The sequence below is a fragment of the Herpailurus yagouaroundi genome, unplaced genomic scaffold (genome assembly GCF_014898765.1).
Source record: "Herpailurus yagouaroundi ecotype Mexico unplaced genomic scaffold, PumYag 199, whole genome shotgun sequence".
NCBI lineage: Eukaryota > Metazoa > Chordata > Mammalia > Carnivora > Felidae > Herpailurus > Herpailurus yagouaroundi.
This window is the reverse complement of record NW_024412430.1, coordinates 206,749-228,372: the sequence shown is the minus strand read 5'-3', so window position 1 is coordinate 228,372 and position 21,624 is coordinate 206,749. Positions and strand designations below refer to the sequence as shown.

The following is a 21,624-nucleotide window of genomic DNA, read 5'->3' as shown; positions in this document are numbered from 1 at the left end:
TACATTCCATGGGGTGAATCACAGAACACGACCATGAAGTCACCACCTATTGTTCTCGCTCTGGAAAGAGAACAAGCCTCTCCTGGAACACACCCAGAGCAAGCCCACACCTTTCACCCTCTTCACGGGTCTTAGTCATTAGGGAACTCATGAGAAATTAGATAATATCATACAATAGCAGGGTTAGTGGGAGGAAAAGCAGACTACATCATCCTGGCACGAAGGCTAAAATTACAATTACGAAAATAAAACATGCCTATGTAAAGACAAAGACTGCACACTGCACAGGAATATGCAAAAATCCAGTTACCTCTGAAAATGGGGTTTAGGAGGCTGTTCTTTTTCAAAAATTGTTAACATTATTTTCCTCCCAAAAGAATGTAGTAACACCTACCTTTTAGAACTGTGTAACCTGTCTTTGGTTGGTACTGACTTCCAACCGTCTACAATCACCATCTCCACGTCTTCCGTCACGACAAAGCAAACAACCAGTGCACATTAACTGTATAAAGCCCTAGCCATCATTATTAGCTTTACCATTAACCATTGCCTCGTTTCCCACATCTTGTTTGGAGATCACTGAATAAATAGTTGGGCACTGAGTATTTCCCTAAACATGTTGGAATCTTTAGCCAATCCAGATAGTGGGAAAGGAAATTCCAGCCCAGGGGTTCCCAAACTTTAAAAAGCATGCTGCAGATGAATGACCCACACACATGCATGACGGCTGCTATTCTTCTTCCAAAGCAACTTCTTAGGGAAAGAAAGCAGCTACCCTACCGGGAGGCCTAGCCCATCAGTGCCATGTGGCATGGCAGCAGAATGGCCACAAGTTAGATACAGGTTTGTGATGGTGAGCACCCAGGCAAAGCCTTCAGAGCCCCAAATTCAGTCTCAACTGGGAAGTCCCACCCCTGGGCTTTATTCCTCACAGGCTGAGCTACTGGAAAGGTGGTCCTTTGGGAAGGAAGACAAGGTTCCTGGCCTTTCCCAGTTGGAACCTGGGATTCTCTTTCCAATCCACAATCGAAGAAGCCCACAAAGCTCCAGAATGCAGCAAGTATGGGGGGCAGGGGGAGCCATCACAGGCTGGGAGCCACTGAGGTAGAAAAAGAACCTGCGCACAGTGAAATCAACAGTCAAGAAACAAATTATTTTCTTGAAAAGCATCTTAGATCGTGATTAAAATGAAATGTGGGATGCTGGTGAAAATTTCCAACGCATACTCCTTTTGCAAAAGTTTTTAAATATTTAGAAGAGGGTAAGTACAAGGATTCTAGATGACAGACTTCACTAGTGTATTAAAGATTCACAGAGTATTTACTCAGCAATGCAAGTGGAGGCAAACAGGAATATCATTTTAAATATAAATTAAATTACTAAAAAAAAAAAAAAAAAAAAAAAAAACAACCCTGACCATAGCATCACAATGCCATCTGTGGAAAAATCTAAGCAACAAAAAAATTACCAACTCTTCAAAACAACAATCAAGCCACTTTGGGGGTAGGGGTGCTGCATGAGAGATATTTTATTCAGGGTTACATGGATTGACCAAAAATATATACAATTAAAAGCACGTCAAAGAAAAACCCGGAGTCCCCTTAAACTGAGTTGTCACGCCAACTTGTAATTTGAAAATGAACCAGCGTTATGATGTCACTGTGTTGTCTAAGCTATACTGAGGAAGCATTACATAGAAGGGGGAACAATCAGGGCCATGAATGTGAAAACAAGTTATAAGCCACAGGCCACCAGAAGTCACTACTCCTGTAACTCACCAGTTCTTTTACAAATGGACAAATCAATTTATATGCTTATGTGTGTTTTTAGAAAGCATCCCAGATACCCTTTCATTCATTATGTGGGTTTGGGACATGTCAATTCTTGTTTCCCAGAGCAGCAGAAACCAAACTGAACCCTGTATTCTGTTACACTGGTTCCCACCAGGCTGGGCTGCCTCAATAATGCTGAGCTCCTTCTGGAAGAACAGAATAGACTTCCTGCCATTTGGACTGTGAAACAGTAATCCACCAGGGAATAAAGGTCAATGTTGCACTTTTGGTCATTACTGAATCATTTGAGATGATCTGTGGTGAGGATGAGAGGAAAATCGAAGGCTGAGAGAACACTGCAAATGGCCTGACCTCAGACCAATTTTCATCTCCATCTGTCTAATAGACATGTGGATAAAAGGCCCTCCCCTCCCTCCTTCTGGGCCACTCGGCTGTTTCCAAATCCGCAGCACAAGCCAGGAACCAGTTAAACAATACATTAATGAGGGGAAATAACCTCCTAAGCCCCAGACCGACGCTTACTCAGGTTTTAGGCCATCGGCTAAAGTTTGGAACGCAATTTTCCAGTCTACACGCGGCACTGCAAAGTAGAAATTTTAACGAATACGGAGAATCCTCTGCAGTGCAGGGGCATGTGCCAAAATCTCCTTGTTTGTACATGCAAATATATGCATACTTACACCTCCACCCCCACCAAAAGACATCCACACGATTTCTATTACATCTGCGAGCACACACACACAAAGAGGGAACAGCAGTAGTTCCAGAAACTGCATGCTGCTATGAAATAAATCTTTTTTTTCCAAGTGTCCAATTAATGCTGCTTAATCATTATTAAGGCATTTCAATCCTTAAATACAAAATATTTCTGGGAACGCAGACCCTAATTATCATTTAGGCCATGGAATAAACATTAATATCCTGACTTTATACTAATACCCACCCCTCCCACCCCCTCCCCGCTTCACTGGTTTGGCGGAGCTCCTTTTTTAAGGTAACGTTGCACCATATATAAGTTTAGGCCCCCACAGTATATCAATGTCAAACAACATCGTGTCAAGCTAAGATTCAATTCAGGTAAGTGCCACTGCCAAATTTTCTTGTTCCCAGACGGGCTTTAAGATTATTTTATTGCTTAAAATTTAATTTGTTCCAACTCGTGTCTCCATGACAACGTTGGCTAACCCTGCAAATCATTTGGGTAATTGGATATCTTATCTTTCTATTGCTCTCAAATCGAATGATTCTGCTAGAATTGTAACAGCCAATCAAATTTACAGTCCTCCTGAGTAATAGACTTGGAAAAGTAGCCACATTCATCTCCTCTTTACAGCCATATTAACCAGTATGCGACAAACAGTAGAATCTGGTCTTCAAACTATACTCCAAATTATAAATGGTGTCAATACCAATATTCTCACAGTGCAAAGTCTACTCAAAAGCTCCTTCTCTTTTATACTGTTTTAATTTGAGAAGCAACAATTGGGATTCATTCCACACAAACCCTGAGCAATTTCAGTACTTGGAAGGAAACTGACAAGAGTAATTCCACAAGCTAATCAGAAAAAATAAAAATAAAAATCACAGCTTTTTGGAGGTATCTGACCTTGTGATAAAATAATAACCAAAACAATGGCTACACAATATTCTATCAGTGCACTGACATTGATCTGCCTGGGCTCTTTAGGTGGGTAAGCCATATTTGATGCATTAGTCAAGAATAAGAGTGAATACAGAATTCAACAACTAGCTCAAAAATCTCTGTACCCTTAGAGAAAGCCAAACATGTAGTCAAAATGTGACCTTTCTGTACTTCAGTTAATGTACAAATACTACAGCATCTTGGGTAAGTCTATTATGGAATACAGATTTCTTAGGAGATTCAAAAGTCAACAATTCCCCTCTTGAGTTAGTGGTATGCTTCTGGCCTTTGGTCAGCTAAGAAGTACAGAAGCTGGACACATTTCAGCGGTCCAATTCCAATCTTCTGGGTAGCTGTGCAAGGAGACCGGCTCTGCAGGCAGGAGCTCGTGGCCCGAGCACTGTAAAAGAGCCAGCGACTCACAAATGGAAAAGGCTCCAGAACCCAGGCCAAATGGCAGGCTGAATGGGTTGTGCAGAACCTCGTGCTTCCCCTGCAGATATTCAGGACTTCACGACTGCTTCTCTCAAGCTCAACACAGAGATAGCAACATGGGGCTTCTCAGGACACAGATGTCAGCAGGTGGCCGAGCCTTGAATTAAGTGTGAGAGCAGGTAATGGCACAACTGGAACACAATTTGAGCAGTGCTCTCCTCTATCCCACTTATGATGATGTCCAGTTTCTACTGCATCGTGCCTGGCAGTAAGAGCCAACAGCCTAATCTTCCACTGTGTCTAATCCCAATGGCCCTGCTTTCCCTCCTGTGTTTTTTTTTTCCTGCTTCCCCAAATACCAGCATACAAGCAGCAGCTATGAAGGTGACAGTCCACAAAAATCCCAAGCCCAAGGAGTACGTGGAGAAAATAACACAAGTGTCTACTCAAGCTGAAAGGACACTGGTCTGTATGTATACCTCACCAAGGCTGGTGACATTTTCCTTCTCAAACCGAGCAACAACTGAACCTGGTAATCCTGATCTCCCTTTTTTTTTTTCAGGATGACAAAATCTCTCTTCCAATTAAGAGATGAACTTTCACACTACATTAAAAAATTTTTTAAAAAATGAAGCTCTCATCCTTTTTTTCCCCCCAAAACTCACTTCCACAAAACGAACCAAATCCTCTCTGTTCCTCCTCCATCCCCTTAAATGAAAAAAACTCCACATAACTCTATTCTCAATGGTAGCTGTATTAAATACTTAAGACCGTTGCCTTGCAAGGAGACATTTTGCTGCTTAGCCTAAATAAGGCATTTTAATTCCTCTAGATTGCTTAGACAACAGAGGTTACCAATGGGTGACTTAAAACAAAACAAAACAAAACAAAAACATTTCCTTTTGAGCCTAAAGATAAATTCTTCTGATCTTAGAAGGAAACAAAAACCTTTGTAATTGAGGGGAAATAATGAGAAGTGAATGATTCAGATATAGGGAGGAAGGAAGCTGTTGGGCTTTGGAAAAACAAGATGGGAGCATGGCCTAGAATTCCAACAACAGGGTATAGTTTCAAAGCGACCAATAATATATTTAGATAATCAATTTCAAGAACAGGTGTTCTTCCTTCAAAGTGTCCAAGTGCCAGGCACCAATGTAATTGCTCCCATGTGAGAAACTCACTCCCGACAACTAACCTACATGGAGTAGGCACTGTTCCCATCCCCTACCCCACTAGCCTTCCTTCTCTTTTGTAAGCAGGAATAATAACCACACAAAAGGAGGCTGGGAGGACTTATACACAGCTCCTAGGGTACATGGGCACTCAATGGATGGGGGCCATGACTGCTCACTCTGATGTCCCAAATCAGCTTACTCTACAACAATCAGCCCGAGATGCTGACTTTTGAAATCCAAAGCGCTGAAAAAGACAACTAGGAACCGAGTGGGCACCTGTAGCTGCAGGCTGCTTGGACACCGGATACCCTTCCTCCATCCCAGTGGCCCAACCTTCCTTCTCTCCATTCCAGACCAAGATGCAGATCAATGTTAAGACCTCCTTTCCTAAGCTGAACTCAACCTTTTTATTTTCACTCACTAATCCATAGAAGCCTTTCAAATGGCACAAATAAAGGCGGCTGCATTTTGTGCTCTAAATCAATTTTCTCCCCAGCCATCAACTAGATGTTCCCGCACAGAGAAAGAACAGCCCTTCCCTTCTAATTCAAAAATCCATACTGCCATTGCCCTTGCAAACTGCTAAACAAGCAGTATCGGCAAGTCACTTGTGTTCTGTAATATATTTACTGCAAATCCCAACGGCTTGCCTCCTAATGCAGTTTTCTATTGTGTCTGTGCGTGTCAATACACTGGCTGGTCACCTTACTTGTAAGAGGCTCTGACCGGCTGTTTGCTCAAGGCATCAAGAAGGCGCCTACGAGAGACAAAGGCTGTGCTCCTGGAGGGCCCAGCCTTGGAGAGCCTCCTCCTCACACTAGGGTCCTCAAAGAGGTTTGTTTTTTGGCACTTCATATCCCTGAACCAACCATGGCCTCTGAGGCCAACTTAAACTCTCTAATAGGACAGTTTCCAGTCATACAAAGTTCAAAATCAGAGTCCTTTAGCACAATTATTTCCTGGTTTCCTACCTAAGGACGCTCAAACTATTCCCCACTGCAAACATGCTGATGGCACCTTAAAGGTACATTACGGAAGACTAAAAAGTAGGAAGGCTTGGGGAGAAAGGGAGTCTGGCTTTTCTGTTAAGTGCAAATCTCTGCTTCCAGGTGACAGCTGAAAAAGAAAGCACCCTAACACCATATAATGGTGGATCCCCCTAATACAACCAGGCCAAAACACAAAGGGTGAGTCCAGGAGAAAGTACTATAAAATGTTGTAAACACCTGTTGAGATGGAAATCTTAAAATGTACCTGGAGAAAAGCCCTTCTTCATCTACCAGTCTAAAACAGGGTAGGTAGCTAAAGCCTGGCCCTCCAACAAATCCTTCCAAGTTTTCCAGAGTTTTTTGCTTATCTATTGGGGAGAGGGGAGCAAAAGCTCTTTGTAAGGTATGCGACAGGCAAATAACACAAAATGTTAATTTATAGACTCCTGGGATCATACAAGTGGGGATAGCATGGGTGTTCACTCTGTATTTCCTTCCTCTTTTCTGTATATTTGAAATTCTCCAGGGGCACCTGGATGATTCATTCAGTTAAGCATCTAACTTCATGAGTTTGAGCCCTGCATCAGGCTCTTTGCTGTCAGCGCAGAACCCGCTTTGGATCATGACCCCTCTGTCTCTGCCCCTCCCCCACTTGTGTGCACACTCGCTTTCTCTCTCTCAAAAATAAACATGAAAAAAAAGGAAATTCTCAATAAAATGTTTGGTGGGGTGAAGGAACCATGCAATGGCCAAAAGTAAATCATCAAGGGGTATGATCATTATTATTAAATCTGGCAACTAAGGCAAGTTAAATGCCTTTATACTTAATGCATTACAAGCAACTAATCCACAACTCTATTTAGGGGCTGTGGTCATCCTGAAGAGACACACAGGGGCTTCAGGGACAGAGATGCACACACACACTCAGTTCACACAGAAACCCAGGCCTCGGCCACACTACTTCTGTTTTCGCTGTCTTTTCTTCAGTACAAACCCAAATATATCACTATAATGAAACTCCCCACTACAAAGCCTCTGGATGTGCGCCTGAGTAGCTCAGTGGGTTAAGTGTCTGACTTCAAATAGGTCATGATCATGCAGTTTGTGAGTTCAAGCCCTGCATCGGGCTTTGTGCTGACAGTTCAGCCTGGAGCCTGGAGGCTACTTCAGATTCTGTGTCTCCCTCTCTGCCCCTCCCCCACTTGTGCTGTCTCTCTCTCTCTCTCTCTCTCTCTCTCTCTCTCTCTCTCAAAAATAAATAAACATTAAAAAAAATTTTTTTTAAAAACCTCTGGATATTCTGACCATAAATCACTTTTCCAAAAGAAAAATAACTGAGCAAAAGTGGTTATGTGAAAACTAAAGTCCTGTAAAACATCTAGTGATATCAAACAGACTTCATTCTTTTTTTTTTTTTTTTTTTTTAATGTTTATTTATGAGAGAGAGTGCAGGCAGAGCTGGGACAGGGAGAGGAAGACACAGAATCCAAAGCAGACTCTAGGCTCTGAGCTGTCAGCACAGACCCCGACGTGGGGCTCAAACCCACAGACTATGAGATCAGGACTGGAGCCGAAGTTGGATGCTTAACCAACTGAGCCACCCAGGCGCCTCAAAGAGATTTCATTCTGAATTTCAGCATTAGGACCCAGATTCCTACTCTTGGCTCAAATTTTCAATCTGGATTCCACAGATTTACTGAAGGATTGTAAGATGTCCACAAACGGCCAAAGTTGTTGGGGAAAAGCTATGTTGTGTATAAAAACATGTGGGATGTTTTTTTTCTCTCTCTCTCTCAAAAATAAATAAACATTTAAAAAATTTTTTAAAAATTGGGGGGGGCGCCTGGGTGGCTTAGTCGACTGAGTGTCCGACTTTGGCTCAGGTCATGATCTCATGGCTCATGGGTTAGAGCCCCGTGTCAGGTTCTGTGCTGATAGCTCAGAGCCTGGAGCCTGCTCCGGATTTCAGATTCTGTTTCCCTCTCTGCCCCTCCCCGGCTCCTGTGTGTGTGTGTGTGTGTGTGTGTGTGTGTAATCTGAAAAATAAATAAACATTAGGGGCACCTGGGTGGCTCAGTTGGCTAAGCGTCCGACTTGGGCTCAGGTCATGAACTCATAGTTCATGGGTTCAAGCCCCACGTCAGGCTCTGTGCTCACAGTTCAGAGCCTAGAGCCTGTTTCAGATTCTTTTTCTCCCTCTCTCTCTGCCTCTCCCCTGCTCATGCTCTGTCTTTCCCTCAAAAGTAAATAAACATTAAAAACAAACAAACAAACAAACAAACATTAAAGAAATTTTTTTTAAATGTGTGGGATTTTTTTGCCAAGCAACTTCTACCTGATTTTCATACAGGCTCAGGATCCGCAATGCTTACAAGTAGCACCCTCCATAGGAAGCACATTAAACACTACAAAACAAGTGCCCCCTCAGTCCAACCCACTGGCAAGGGTACGGAGGGAAGTCTTGAATGCAAGCTTCAAGCAGTCCGCAGCCTCCTTGGGAGTAACAAAAGACACACATGAAAAAAACATGATTACAGAACTTGGAGCAAAAATCAGTGGTGTGACAGGCCACTGTTGGAGCTGTCGTGGAAGGCCTTGAAGTACACATGAGTGTTGTTATTTGAACTGGACCTTGAAGGATATTGAGAAAGGCCATGTGAAGCTTCACAAAAAGACCTGGACTTTTTATAAAGAAAACACAACAACACACAACACTTTTTCAGGCACGAAGAGGAGACCCACTGGCTGGAATAAAGGACTTGTTAAGAGGAGGACAAAGGTGACCTGGTAAGACTACCAAGGACAGTGATCAGGGCAGACACACGAAGCTGTGTGAGTGACGGGCAAAGAGGCCATTACTGGAGTAAGAAGTCAAAATCAGAAAGAACAGACATACCAACATACCCAGAGACCCTAAAGGGGTTTTGCCTTCACTACTTTAAAGATGCCCCAATACCAGGGCTGGAGTCATGAGCATCTGGACGTAAGCTGGTGGTCTCTAAAGTAGAGTGCACGTATCCCAGAGGCCGCCCAGGACATGCCAATAGGGGGCATGGAGGATGTGATGAGAACTTGTATCTTAACCCCTCTGCTTAAAATTTCCACTTATTACAAATGTATACAATATATTAGTACATAATATATTTATAACTTATAAAACCTGTATTTTAATCCCTCTGCTTAAAATTTCCACTTATTACAAATGTATACAATATATTAGTACATAATATATTTATAATATATAAATCTGTAAGTATAAGTCTGGTGATACATTTTCAAGCGTTTTACTGACACGTTGCACAAAATACCACTAGCTAATAATCCAGTTAGACCAATAACAGCACTAACACCAAACCCAATACAGTACTACATGTATTTCGGCAGCTGTACAAATCATATGATTTGAACGTGCAAAACTCAAACATACTTACATTCTCAAAAACTGATTCCACTTCATCAAGTGAATAATGCAAATCTAATGAATATCTACCAGTACACAGGAAATAGCTGTACACACAACTCTACCTCTCCCACATGTACGGTGGAATACACACACCACATTTCACAGTTTTCTCTATTTGGCAGATGAAAAAATAAATTCAATGGATGGAAGTCTCTGTTTGTTTTTTCCTCTCAGTCTTTTCCTTATATCCAAAATGACCTTCACCCTACCCTTTCTTGGCTAACGTTTTGTGGTCAAAGAACATCTAAGCAGCAAATAATACTTCCAGAAAAGCCAAGATTTGTTTGTTATACCTTGTGCGAGAATGCGTGGGGGAAGGTTATAAACATTGTGCTCTGAGTTGCTTTCATGTTGCTTCAAAGCAGGCAAACAGAATTAAACTCAGTAATGATTAAAAACTGAAATGTGAGGGGCGCCTAGGTGGCTCAGTCAGTTAAACGTTGAACACTTAATTTCGGCTCAGGTCATGATCTCACGGTTTGTGACATGGAGCCCGGCGTCGGGCTCCACACTCACAGCACAGAGCCTGCTTGGGATTCTCTCTCTCCCTCTCTCTCTGCCCCTCGCCTACTCACGCTTGATGCTCACTCTCTCTCTCTCTCAAAATAAACTTAAAAATATGGAAATGTGAAATGATGAAATACAGGTTTGTGCAAATTCACAGGTTGTATGATAACACTGTGTCAACATTTCTTGGTTTCACAAAACGCATGGCAAGTGGGTGGTCTATAAAGTAAACGATTCTGTGAACATCATCATTTTGCAAACAATTTTAGAAACCATTTTTTTGTTAAGCCAAGTGAATAACAACAAATGAATATCTTAATTTATGTTAAACATATCAGTGTAAATTTTTTTCATTTTTCAGATCAAGCTACGTCTCAGAAAAAAATTAGAAAAGCTCTCCCACATGAGTGCCCACACCTACACACACACACACACACACACACACACACACACACACACTCGGGCATGCACTCTAACTCAAAACACCCAACTACAGTCATAGAACAATACTATCGCATGTTTCATATTGCAAAATTCACCAATCCCATTGGTGAGGACTGTTTTCTATCTATAAATGCCTACTCTTATCAGTTATTAGCCACCCTCTGAAACAACTGCCTAAAACTTAATTAAAAATCATTATACCAAATATTCAGCATTAAAGGTACTAGAGTTCTAAAAAAAAATCTCAATTTTCAAAATCTGAAGTAACAGTAAGCAACAGGGATGGGGGTGGTAGGGATAATCCAGCCAATCCAAGCCTATGAGAAGCCCAGTCAGTTTCTTAGTTTCGTCCAATTTAATCCACTCCTGAAGACCACAAATATTTAATAACAGAAGAGCAAAGACTCAAAATCTATGGAAAACTAAAATGGTTCCATGAGCCCAAAACTGAATATATCATTAGTTTAACTACCACATAAGATGATTTACTTAAATATTTGCTAAAGGAACAGATTCTTTCTGTGTTTCTTAATAAACACAGAAGAGGAACGTCTTAAGCCCTCTGGCCAAAGACTCTTCTCAACGGATACACAACCCAAGCACTGGGTTTCAAACACTGGTTGGAGGTGAGGTCTGGAGGGATGATTCTCCTCTCCTAAGAGAATCCATACTTGAGAATCTGCCCAGTCTAACTTCATTTACAGAAAGGGAAACTGAGGCCCAGGCAACTAGTCAATGACTCACCCAGTCACTAATCAAGGTCCCCTAAATGAACTGTATTTTACACCAAGGGCCATCCTAAATAAAGATCACATATTTTGTTCCTCACAGAGTTTGTTTTTGGGTTGTTGTTTTGCAGGGGTAGGAGCAGAGGGAGGGAGGGAGGCAGGGAGGGAAGCAGGGAGGGAGGCAGGGAGGGAGGGAGGGAGGGAGAGAGGGAGAGGGAGAGAGGGAGAGAGAGAGAGAGAGAGAGAGAGAGAGAATCAAGCAGGCTACAGGCCCAGCACAGAGACTGACACGGGGTTCCGTGAGATCATGACCTGAGCTGAAATCGAGTCAGACACTTAACCATTGAAGCACCCAGGCACCCCTGGTTCCTCATAGTTTTTTGGCATTAATTTTGAATTTTAAAAATATTTTTATCTTAAGGACTATATTTTGTGAACCCTCCCTTAAATTGCGTGCCCAAGGCAAGTGCATACCTCACCTCACCCTAGTCCAGGCTCTGGAGAGAAACCGTGAACTAGTTGACTGTTGAAGGGGTTGGGCAGGGTGACAGAAAGTAGGGAGGAATCGCCCTGATTGCCAATAAAAAAACAAAGGCTAACCTTGTGCCTCAAAATGTGGGTTCTAAATACACAGGGAACTTTCTCTGTTTTAACTGATGCTTATCAAGGGCAGGCCTGGCCACTGAAGTAAGGTTGGGGACCACTTCAGTCTTGATGACAGCTGCTGTATCACAAGGTTACTAACACCTGGTGGAGCTTAACTCTGAGTGCAAGTACTCCAGCTAGTCTTTTCCCATTCTGAGACGTGGACTTAGAAAAAAAAAAAAATCTCAAAGTGAGAACAGTAGACAGAAAACACACATGGTTAAAAAGCAGGAAGAAAGGTAAGACTTGCAGACAAATAGTAAGTCACATCTAAGGGATTAACCCACAGGTGAACCCTTAACAGGGCCACCTAAGCACTTTTAAAACACTACCAGAGAACAATTTATTTTTTAAGGGAAACTTTAAAGCACATATCAAAACGGTGGAAGCACTGTCACTCCGAAATTTACGTGGTCTGAGACACCACGCTGGCTGCAACATCACATGGAGCTTGGTTAGGCTCTCATCTGTTTTTTTCTCTTTCTCCTCTCCTTCCCCACCCCACAACCAGCACTGCAGAATACCTCTTTCCTTCCAGAGCTAGTCCTTTCATTTATTTTTAAATTCTTGGCCGCCCTGGAGAGCCCCGAGTGCCTACTCTGCCCGCTCTTCAGAAGAAGAGAGGCACAGAGAGACAAAGTGACTGATCACACTCGCTGGCTGTGAGCTCGGCCTCAACCAGGAGTCCCGACAACAGTTTCAAATTTTCTTTTGTTCTTAGACATATTTTAACCTGCAGACAGTATTGCTCGGTTGGCTACAACTTTCTACCGACCCATGGCTGTGACCTCCACAGACCAGTCAGTACTGCTGATTTTCACGAACTCCTAGAACATGCACCGAGGCCCGATGTGATTGTGTATCATGAAGTTGTCAGCACAAAGAGCGAGAGAACAAGAGAGACACACAGCCAGGCAGGCTGGGCCACCACACAGGCCTAAAGGTGATTTCATCACTAGCCTCATCCTCCAATGGCAGCGGGGTGGGTAAAGGAATGAAGCCCTAAATTCTAGGGACGAGGTGACCCAAATCCAGCTGCAACAGAAACTTGGGCTTGACAAATCCCACACTCTGAACACAGGCCCAGAGCTGCAGGCAGATCAAAACACCTACCCAAAATACCTCATCACAGGATGGGGCTAATCACTTTTCAAAACTGTTAAGTGCTATATAAATTCACACCACTAAAGACAACTTATGGCATGGCTTCATCAGCACGCTGAAAAGATACACAAGTAGAATAAATAAGGCTTATGTATTTACAGTGAATCTTGTTCCAAAACTATCAAATGAGGTAATACCACACACCACATGACAGAAAACAAAACTTTAAAGATCACACTGCCAAACACACTAGGCACAGCCCTCAAAACAACTAGATTCACATTAACCTGCTATTTTCTAACGCACTCTACCACTTTGGTGGTATCAAATTGCCTCAATTTTTCATGAGATGTCTCCACCTCTCCTGTAGAGATATACCTAAAATTTATGATCTACCTGGAGAGAGAAGGACAGGCAGAGATCTATAAAAGACTCAAAACAAAAAAAAACAAAAAAACTGTCTTAGTGCTACAATAACAAATTTAAGTACCCATTACCATCCCTAGTCTGCTGACTTTTCAGTAACCAGCCACAAATGGGAACAGAGAAAGTAAGGGGAAGGCTTATCAGGAAGTGTTGACACAACATAAACATGGACCGTGGGCACAAAACCAAGTAAGGAAACCACAATTATACCATTCTCGATTTGGACGCACTTCCACTTTAAAACTTCCAGACGGAAAAGTCGGTGGTGAGATCTGACACTGAAATCTCTACAACTCACTCTGTCGACAAACCCGCTGAAAGGTAGGGAGAGAGAGCGGTAGTCACACTGCAGACAAATCTTAACAACATTAAAGCTCTCTCCACGGAAAGTTTCCCCATCACTGTGTTTTTTTTTTTTTTCTTCAGTAACAAAGATGTTGTCAGAAATGACAATTTTTTGTGTCCCTTGATGATGCCTTGCTAGCATTTGGTTATAAGCCATAAAGCAGGACTAATTCCAGCCTGTCAGGAGTCTCGCTAATGCCCAGTTTCCCCCCAGAGAGAATTCCTGTCAAATCTAATGAGAGCTCCAAAGGCTCTCTCTACAATATAATGAGCACTTAGGCCATGCTGGTGATCAGGCGGCAAAAAGCATCAATTTGAGCCTGGCTACACCCTGGGGGCCAGACGTCACCAGTTTTAATAAGAATTATGATTACTAGCTGCACCAAATGCCTCCTCAGAACTTATTATTAATGTGTGACATTCAGAAGGATGTTTTTCAAATGTAAGGCCACTTTAAACTGAATTATAGCACTGCTTTGCACACCACTCTAGTTAAGGGTCTGTCAGCATTTACAGTATAAACTAAATTTCAGGGGACTTAATACCCTACCATGAAGAACATGGCATCTCTCAGCTTTTCACATTTTTCAAATTACTGAGCCAATTACACACAGCATATTATTAATGCATACTGGCTCATGGATGGACAATATATACCCACAAATGCCCAATAGAGTATAGAAACTCATTAGAAACCTATTTTCACACCATGGGGCTCCTGACCCTCTTCACCCCTTCTTCCTTTTTCCTACTTGATAACGAAGAGGTCATGTAACCTACAGGAACCCAGAAGAATTATACACCTCCTTTACCTCCCCAATAAATCCTGCACCAGCATACAACATCATACGGAGGTGGTACTTCCTTGTAAAGGAGTTGGTGAAGTTATTAAATTCTTTGAGTTCATGAGTTTAAGAAAAAACTCAGTCTCCTCTTACCCTTCTACGATATTTGTTAGCAAAATACGTGCCTTTAGGGTAACTTACAAAAAAAGTGGCAGGTTACAACTCTTCACCCAGTTTATTTGCATAATTCATTTAAATGACCATACAACTTCTTGCCCAATTACTATCAACAAGTTACAACTGCCTCAGTCAGACACTAGCCACTGAAACACACAAAAAACAAAGGCACAAGCCCAACATAATCTAGGCTACCAACTTTGCAAATCAGAATAAAATCAGCATTTTAAAGGCCCTATTATTAATGAAAGGCCTTGAACTTAACTATCTCTTTCCAAAAACATATCTGAGAACAGATCTACTGTACAAGACGGTAACTTAACATTATGAAATCTATGATGAATTAAAAATCAAAGAGTGCGGAGTTACAAAAGCAGAGTTCAACTCTGAAACACACTTGCTTAATGAAAGTCTTTGAATATAAGGAAGATCTGAAGGCTGAACTAATCAATTTCTCCACTGTGCCCCAGCCGGTCAGCCATGCTCTTTAATTTAATGAAACAAGGGTTTGAGATGAAATAGCACATATACATCAAGTAAGAATTGTATTGTTGCACTTTGAAATGTGTCCAACTGTGCAACTTCATCTGATGATAATTTTTTAAGAGGCAATCGATTTCTAAAAGACTTATTGTACCAGCGTCTTGATGAAAAAGTGAATGTCAGCATATCTCCAGAATACTTACACCCTGCCATTAATGCTTTCTTTGGCAGACAATGACTACTCAATCGAGGGTCCTTTGGGCTGAGCAATCATTTAGCTTTTCTTCTCTTATGAGGTCCTTAGTGCCTTGTTCCAGCTCAATACTCTTTTTATACACCATTATAGTAGCCATAAGTGTGAATTTTATGGGAACTTGCAAACTCATAGTCATAGCTAGAGCTTTCCAGTCACTAATCTTTTCATGCTTTTAAAACCACTAGGACTGAAGCAACTCCCAACATATGCTGTGGCCATAAAAGAATGCTTTTTCACCTCCAAATCCGCATCAATTGAGAAATTTTTCAAAAAGATGTCTGCTAATAAGCCACTAACCTTGAGTGTCATTTTATGCAACCCCAAAGCATAAAAGAGAACCCCATAGTTAGTCATACATTTTTTAACCTGATTAGGGAACTCCTAAATATCCTTCTTTCCCCCAAAAGACCACACTGCTTTCCAAACTAGCAAAAAAACATTAGCTATTGTGAATTCCAGAATGCTACAGGATACCCAGATCTTTCAAGAGAAGAATAAATCTATCCAGGTGGAAAAGTCAACTTAAGACTCAATTTCTATCAGTCTGTAAACAGGTTGGTTCACATTTTCAAAGCACCTCTCATCTAGTCATTTAAAGATTCTGTAATTGTCAAGAAGCAACCCTTGCTGCAAAACACTGTCACCAATTCACAGGAAGGGAAACCAAGGCAGAAAACCAGCATACAAATCCTCCCACTATTGAGGATAAAGCCAGTTTTATAGAATCCTCACTAATTTCTCATTTCAACTTGATTTAACTAAAGCTTACCTGTTTATGCATTTCTATGTTTAATCCATAAGACATTTCATAATACTGCAAAAAGAAAAAAATCAAGCATTTCGTTAACTCATGTTTTATAATGTTAAGAACACATATTTGCTAATATTATATAAAAAGGAAAAAAGGACAATCTTTGATACCTACCATCACATAGTGCCTCTGCATTTCTGTCTTTTCACTTGCCAGTTTCTCACATTCCAATTTAAGGCTACAAAAACAAAACATGCAACTTAATGTAAACATTATGTCACTTGTTTTAACATCTGCCTCACATATTTGCACTTCAAGTAAAAACACAGACCAATGTGGAAAAGCCATAAACTATCTAGGTAAACATCCAAAAGCTTTGTCCTTGCATTTAATAGGGAAAAGGGATAAGGTGAACAGTATAGGGTATCCATTCAGCTATTATTTTCCTTCTTAGTGTATACCTGGTCAGATACCAAGAATGAAGGATCTGTCAAAAAAAAACATCTGATCTTTCCAGAAGACCAATTCCTCCTCCTGGTCATCTGTTCCCTCCTACTTCCCCACACCAGTTTGCTCCTTTGGACTCCACCAAAATCTGGCCTTTGCACAATTCTCAGCCTCAGACATAGACTGTACTACCTTTGCCAACTCAAATAGTCTCTAGGTTTGAAAACTGTACTTATAAAGTTACTTCTACAATTGTTGGTCCGTTTTAAAACCTTTGGTTTTTAAATCCCTGCCAAAATATGTTAAGTAGTTGCTGCAATAAAGTGGTTTGAAGTCCTCCTTGCTTGGTAAACACTAGTGGGCAGGTATGCCTCAAGTTCCAGAGATAATTATCTTGAAGCAGACAAAAGGTCAATAATCAGAAAGCCTCTGACAAAAGAAGAAAATTCACACCCAAGCGTCTGTGTGCTTTTTCTCAAGCAGGACAAAAATAAAAACTGTCATTACAGTTCTCTCTTAGCGCTAATCAGCTAAGACTTCATAGAAACAAGGAAAGAAAATAACATTTCTGGAAAATTCACTACGGACAGGTGTTTTAAATCATTTTTCATTTATGAACCTCTTGAAGTAGGTCTCATCAGGTGAAGAGACTAACCTGAAATGTATATAAATGAGACTGGAATCCCTTGTCCTACCCAAACCAAGGAAGAATGACGCCAAAGCAGGGAAGCTTTACCCTACACATATCCACCCCCATCTTCACCACCAATGATGGGCACAGCTACCAGCATCTAGCCTTCCATAATGGACTTTGCCTCAGACAACCCAATCCTTTAGTATAGCAGAGCGATTTCAACATTGGCTCTGCCTCCCTAAACCTGCACTCCAGGGCTGGGGCATCGATTGAACCAAGGTTTCAGCTCAGCTTGTTGCAAAATAAATAAACGAAGTGCAAATATTGACGGTTCTCATGCAACTCCTAAATACTCGAAAAGACTCCCTGGAACAGCAGCAAACGGGCAAAAGGGAAACAATGGTAGGAGGAGGAGACTAGAGAAGAGGCGGCCCGGGAAGAACCTGGAAAGGGGGTAACTTGAATGACAGGTCTTAACTGCGACTCCACACGCCACCGCCTGGACGCAAGTACTCAGTACAGCCGCCACCGCCACCAGGCAGGGCGAGGACGGGCACCGGGCTGCCCCCGGGCTACTGCTCGCCCAGCGCGGCCGGACACGCACCTGTGATACTGGGCCTGCAGAAACTGGAATTCCTCTTTAATCCGGTCCAGGGACTCCGGGATAGTGAACTTGAAGGGCTGGCCTGCAGCCTGGTGCGGCGTCTGGGGGCCACCAGTGAGGGGAACCGAGGGACGGGGGTGGGGGCAGATAGATAAAACAGTAAGTCAGAGAACGGAGAAGTGAGTGGGACATAAAAAATAGTTAGAAATGGCAAGAAACGGAGCCCCGAACTCGAGTTTGCTCCGCACTTCACGGAGGCAGGAAGTGGTCCTTCGCCCGTGCTCGAACCTCCAAAGCGATTTAGAGCTTCTTCCAGGCTTCAGGGCGGGTCGCGGTTACGTGCGCCCAAGTCGCCCGGCTGGAACGACAGAGGCTCCCGGGCGGCCGGGGAACACCCGGCCAGATTGTCATCGAGGACACCGCCCCCTCCCCCAAGGGAGCAATAATAACCCCAAGGATCAGAGTAGAAAAACAACTCCCTAACGCTCCCCGTTCCCAGAATCGCCGGGGCCATCTCCAGGAGCGCCGGAACGGGGGCTGCATTGACATGTAAATAGGCGAGACGAGAAACAAAGGGGTGGGGGCGCCCTACCCGCCACAGGGAGGCGGGGGGGGGGGGGGGGGCGGGCGATGTCGCTTCGAAAAAGAAACCCCAGCCTCCCCGGGCGCCCCCACCCGCCCTGTCTAGACATCAACTTGGAGGGGGCCCATAGTAAAGGGGGGAAATTGAGAGTTTCAGCTCATTCCCCAGCCCAAGAGGGGCCCTAATCAGCCTTGCACCCCTAGAGGCTAGGGAGTCCTCCAGAAATGTAACAGAGACCCGTCTCCAGCTCGGGAAAAGCGCCCATCCCTACCCCACCCCCCATCCCACAGCCCAGACCCTCCAACCAGCACCCTGCCGCCCCTCACCGGGTGTCGGCTCTGCGGGAACATCGCTCTGGCGGCGGCCGCAGCTCTGTTTCCGGACAACTCAATTCTCCGCTCAATTTCCAACTTTAATCCCGCCGAGGAAAATTTAGCCGAGAAGCCAGGCAGAAACGAGGAGCGCGGGGAGCGCGCTGGCCACGCACGCAGGCGCGCTCGGCGGGGCGCACCGGTCACTTGGCGCCCGGCTGCTCCTGCTCCCGCCGCTGCGGGTTCCCTCGCTCAGGGCCACATTTCGGGGCGCCCGGGGCCCGGCTACACCAAGAACCTGCGCGGTGACGCCGGCCCCCAAGAAAAGGGCGCGGGGGCTGCGATCCAACCCGCGGGCCTCGGCCGCCCCGGCGGGGAGGTGAGGGCGCGGTGATTCTGGCCGCGCTCCTCTCCGCGATCCGCGTGCGCGGCACTCTTCCGGGGCAAACAAATCCAAGCGGACTGCTTTTCTTCGCTCTTCCCCCGGTCCGCCTCCTCTCCGGGTTTTCCCCGCGGCGCCGACCGCGGGTGAGGTGCAGGTGGCCCGGCGCCCCCGGCTAACACCACACAAACAAACCTGGCGACGTTAAGGACCGACCGCTGCGGGTCCGGGCAGCGCCTTCAGCCGGGCGCTCGCGGGCTCCGGGGAGCGGCAGAGGCTCCGCGCCCGACGCTCCGAAGCCTCAGCCCGGGCGGAGGAGCGCGGGATGACGATGAGGCGGGGAAAGTGCGGAGGGCGCGCCGGGAGGCGGCTCGGCACGCCCCGTGCGACCAACACTCGGTGTTCTCCCCGGTTGCACAAACCCTCCTGGCCCGGCGGGGCTACTCCACGGAGGGTAGTCCCGCAGCCGCCCGCTGCTCCTCGACCCCGGGGCGCATCCGGGCGCCGCGCCCCGCGCGCACTCGCCCCGCACGGCCGGCCCGGCCGCTCTGGACTCTTCCTCCGAGCCCCTTCCTCGGCCCTCTTTCCTTCCTTCCCTTCGTCTGCTGCTCCGCAAAGGGCGCTCCAGCCCGCTGCAAAGTTCTCTCACGACCCGGGGGGCGACATCCACGAGATGATGGGGGGAAAAAGCAGGAGTGCGCTCCGAAGCTCGGCCTCCCTACCCGGCGGGCAAACTCCGCGGGCGGGTCGAGAGTAGTCGCGGCGGGGGTTAGGTCGCCACCGGCCGGCGGAGGTCCGGGATGGTGGCGCGGGTCCCGCCCGGCCGTGAGAGAGTGGGGGTGGCGCAGTCGGCCGCCTCAGGGACGCGGGGCACAGGGTACCCGCCGCTGCTGCTGTTCTGCAGCCGCCGCTCCCGCCGCCGCCGCCCGCGCCTCTCGCGCCGGTTACATTAACACGCGGTTTCACACTCCGGAGCTAACCAGCGCCGGCCCCGCCCAGCCCCGCGCGGGCGGGGGGCGGGAGCGCAGAGCCGGCGGGGACGTGGGCCCGGCGGTGACGGGGGGAGTTGGGGGGGGAGCAGGGAAGCGTCGCCAGCCAATCGCGCGCGTCGCGCCCAACGTGGGTTGCTGACGCGACGCGTCCCCGGAGCCTATAGCAGCAGAGCACCAGACGGACCGTCCTCCCCCTCCTCTCCTACCCCGTTTGCTTCCATCTCCGCCGTCTCCTCGGTCTCCCCTCCCACCCCTCTACCCCTCCTCCGCCAGCCGCGTCCTCCCGGGCTCGGAGAGGATCTGTTCCTGGAGGAGCCGCGGGACGTCGAAACCAACCAATGAGAAGAGGCGAGACGCGGAGATTGGCACTGTGGATGGGAAGGTCGGTGGGAAGGAGAGCGGCGGGGCTGGGCTGTCAATCAAAGTAACGTGGGGCCTGCGAGGGAGCGCGCGGGAGCGCGCGAGCGGGAGGGCCCAGAGAGTGTGTAGTCGCGGAAGCTGGGGGCTCGAGTTTGCAAAAAAAAAAAAAAAAAAAAAAAAAAAAATCTTGCCACTTGTTCACTTTTCCCTTTAATGGAAATCCTAAAATATCAGTGAAAGTAACTCAACTAACCGCGTAGTTTCTTAAGGGGTGCGGGAGTTGGGGGTGGGAGGGGTGGTAGTTCGAGCCAAACGCGTCTTTCAGTGTTCGCCCCTTGTTTGATGCTCCTCTTTTGAAAGTGAGGTCACATTCAAAAATTTCTCTGAGGATTGTTTTTCCTTGAGCTGCCTTTTCGTGAGAAGGCGTGGACTGTGCACTTGGTGGAAAATGCGGCAGCGCCTTGCCTGGCGTACGTACACCGGCCGTCTAACACTAGGCTTTTAATTTTAGTGCTCACTCCCTTCTTTGCACCCAACATGGTAGAGATTGGCTTTTATTGGCGCCTTTCAAAGGACTTTGCAAAAAGGTTGGCCTGTTTTCGTTTGGCGGGAAGGATACCTAAGTTACTGCCAGGGTAAGGCACGCGCGTCCCAGTCTTAGATCGAGGCTTTTGCCCAGGTTCGAAATCTCTGGTCCTTGTCTTCAAAGTATGGACTTCGCGGGCTTGGAGTAGGGGACTGCTGAGAGTTTTAGGGGCCTCTCAGCAGCTTGAGCACGAGTCTGATTCCAATTACTAGAAACAAAGGGAGACAATGGGATAAACCAGCTTCGAGACCTGGAAACCTGTCCTGCCCACTCTTAGCCCCATGCTTCGGGTGGTTTCCCCGGGCTGAGCTGCGTAAGGAGCTAAATGGGAAGCGTTGGGTGCATGACATGGCTAAAATTCTTATGAGTGGAATTTGACCTAAAAGGTTTTTTGAGATTTTAAACAAATGGGGCACACTGTGTAAATCTCCGGTTTTTGTCTGTTTCTCCAAATGTACCACCCAGCAGAAAACCTTCAGTATTGCCGCATTTATATTTTTGTTTAAAGAATAGTTAGGTTGAGCTGTTGCCACACACACACACACACACACACACACACACACACACACACACACAC

General features: G+C 45.4%; 1 protein-coding gene and 1 long non-coding RNA gene across 7 annotated transcripts in view; one reads left to right on the top strand and one right to left on the bottom strand.

The window, feature by feature from the left end:
- TLE1 (TLE family member 1, transcriptional corepressor) overlaps window positions 1-19,997 on the bottom strand; it is a 91,159-nt gene extending 71,162 nt beyond the window's left edge. For 3 of the 6 annotated variants that reach the window (XM_040449275.1, XM_040449278.1, XM_040449280.1), the window contains exons 1-4: window positions 18,743-19,996; window positions 17,834-17,934; window positions 16,323-16,386; window positions 16,167-16,211 (exon numbers count right to left, since the gene is read on the bottom strand). In XM_040449275.1, the coding sequence (XP_040305209.1) occupies window positions 16,167-16,211; window positions 16,323-16,386; window positions 17,834-17,934; window positions 18,743-18,766 (234 nt within the window). In that variant the 5' untranslated portion in view covers window positions 18,767-19,996. Of the gene's footprint in view, window positions 1-16,166; window positions 16,212-16,322; window positions 16,387-17,833; window positions 17,935-18,742 lie in introns of all 6 variants that reach the window. The other 3 variants (XM_040449276.1, XM_040449277.1, XM_040449279.1) reach the window with 3 other exon arrangements.
- Window positions 19,998-20,155: 158 nt separating this feature from the next.
- Window positions 20,156-21,624, top strand: part of LOC121013590 (uncharacterized) — a 107,006-nt gene continuing 105,537 nt past the window's right edge. The window contains exon 1 of the long non-coding RNA XR_005782791.1: window positions 20,156-20,483. This is a non-coding gene — a long non-coding RNA (uncharacterized LOC121013590). The remainder of the gene's footprint in view (window positions 20,484-21,624) is intronic.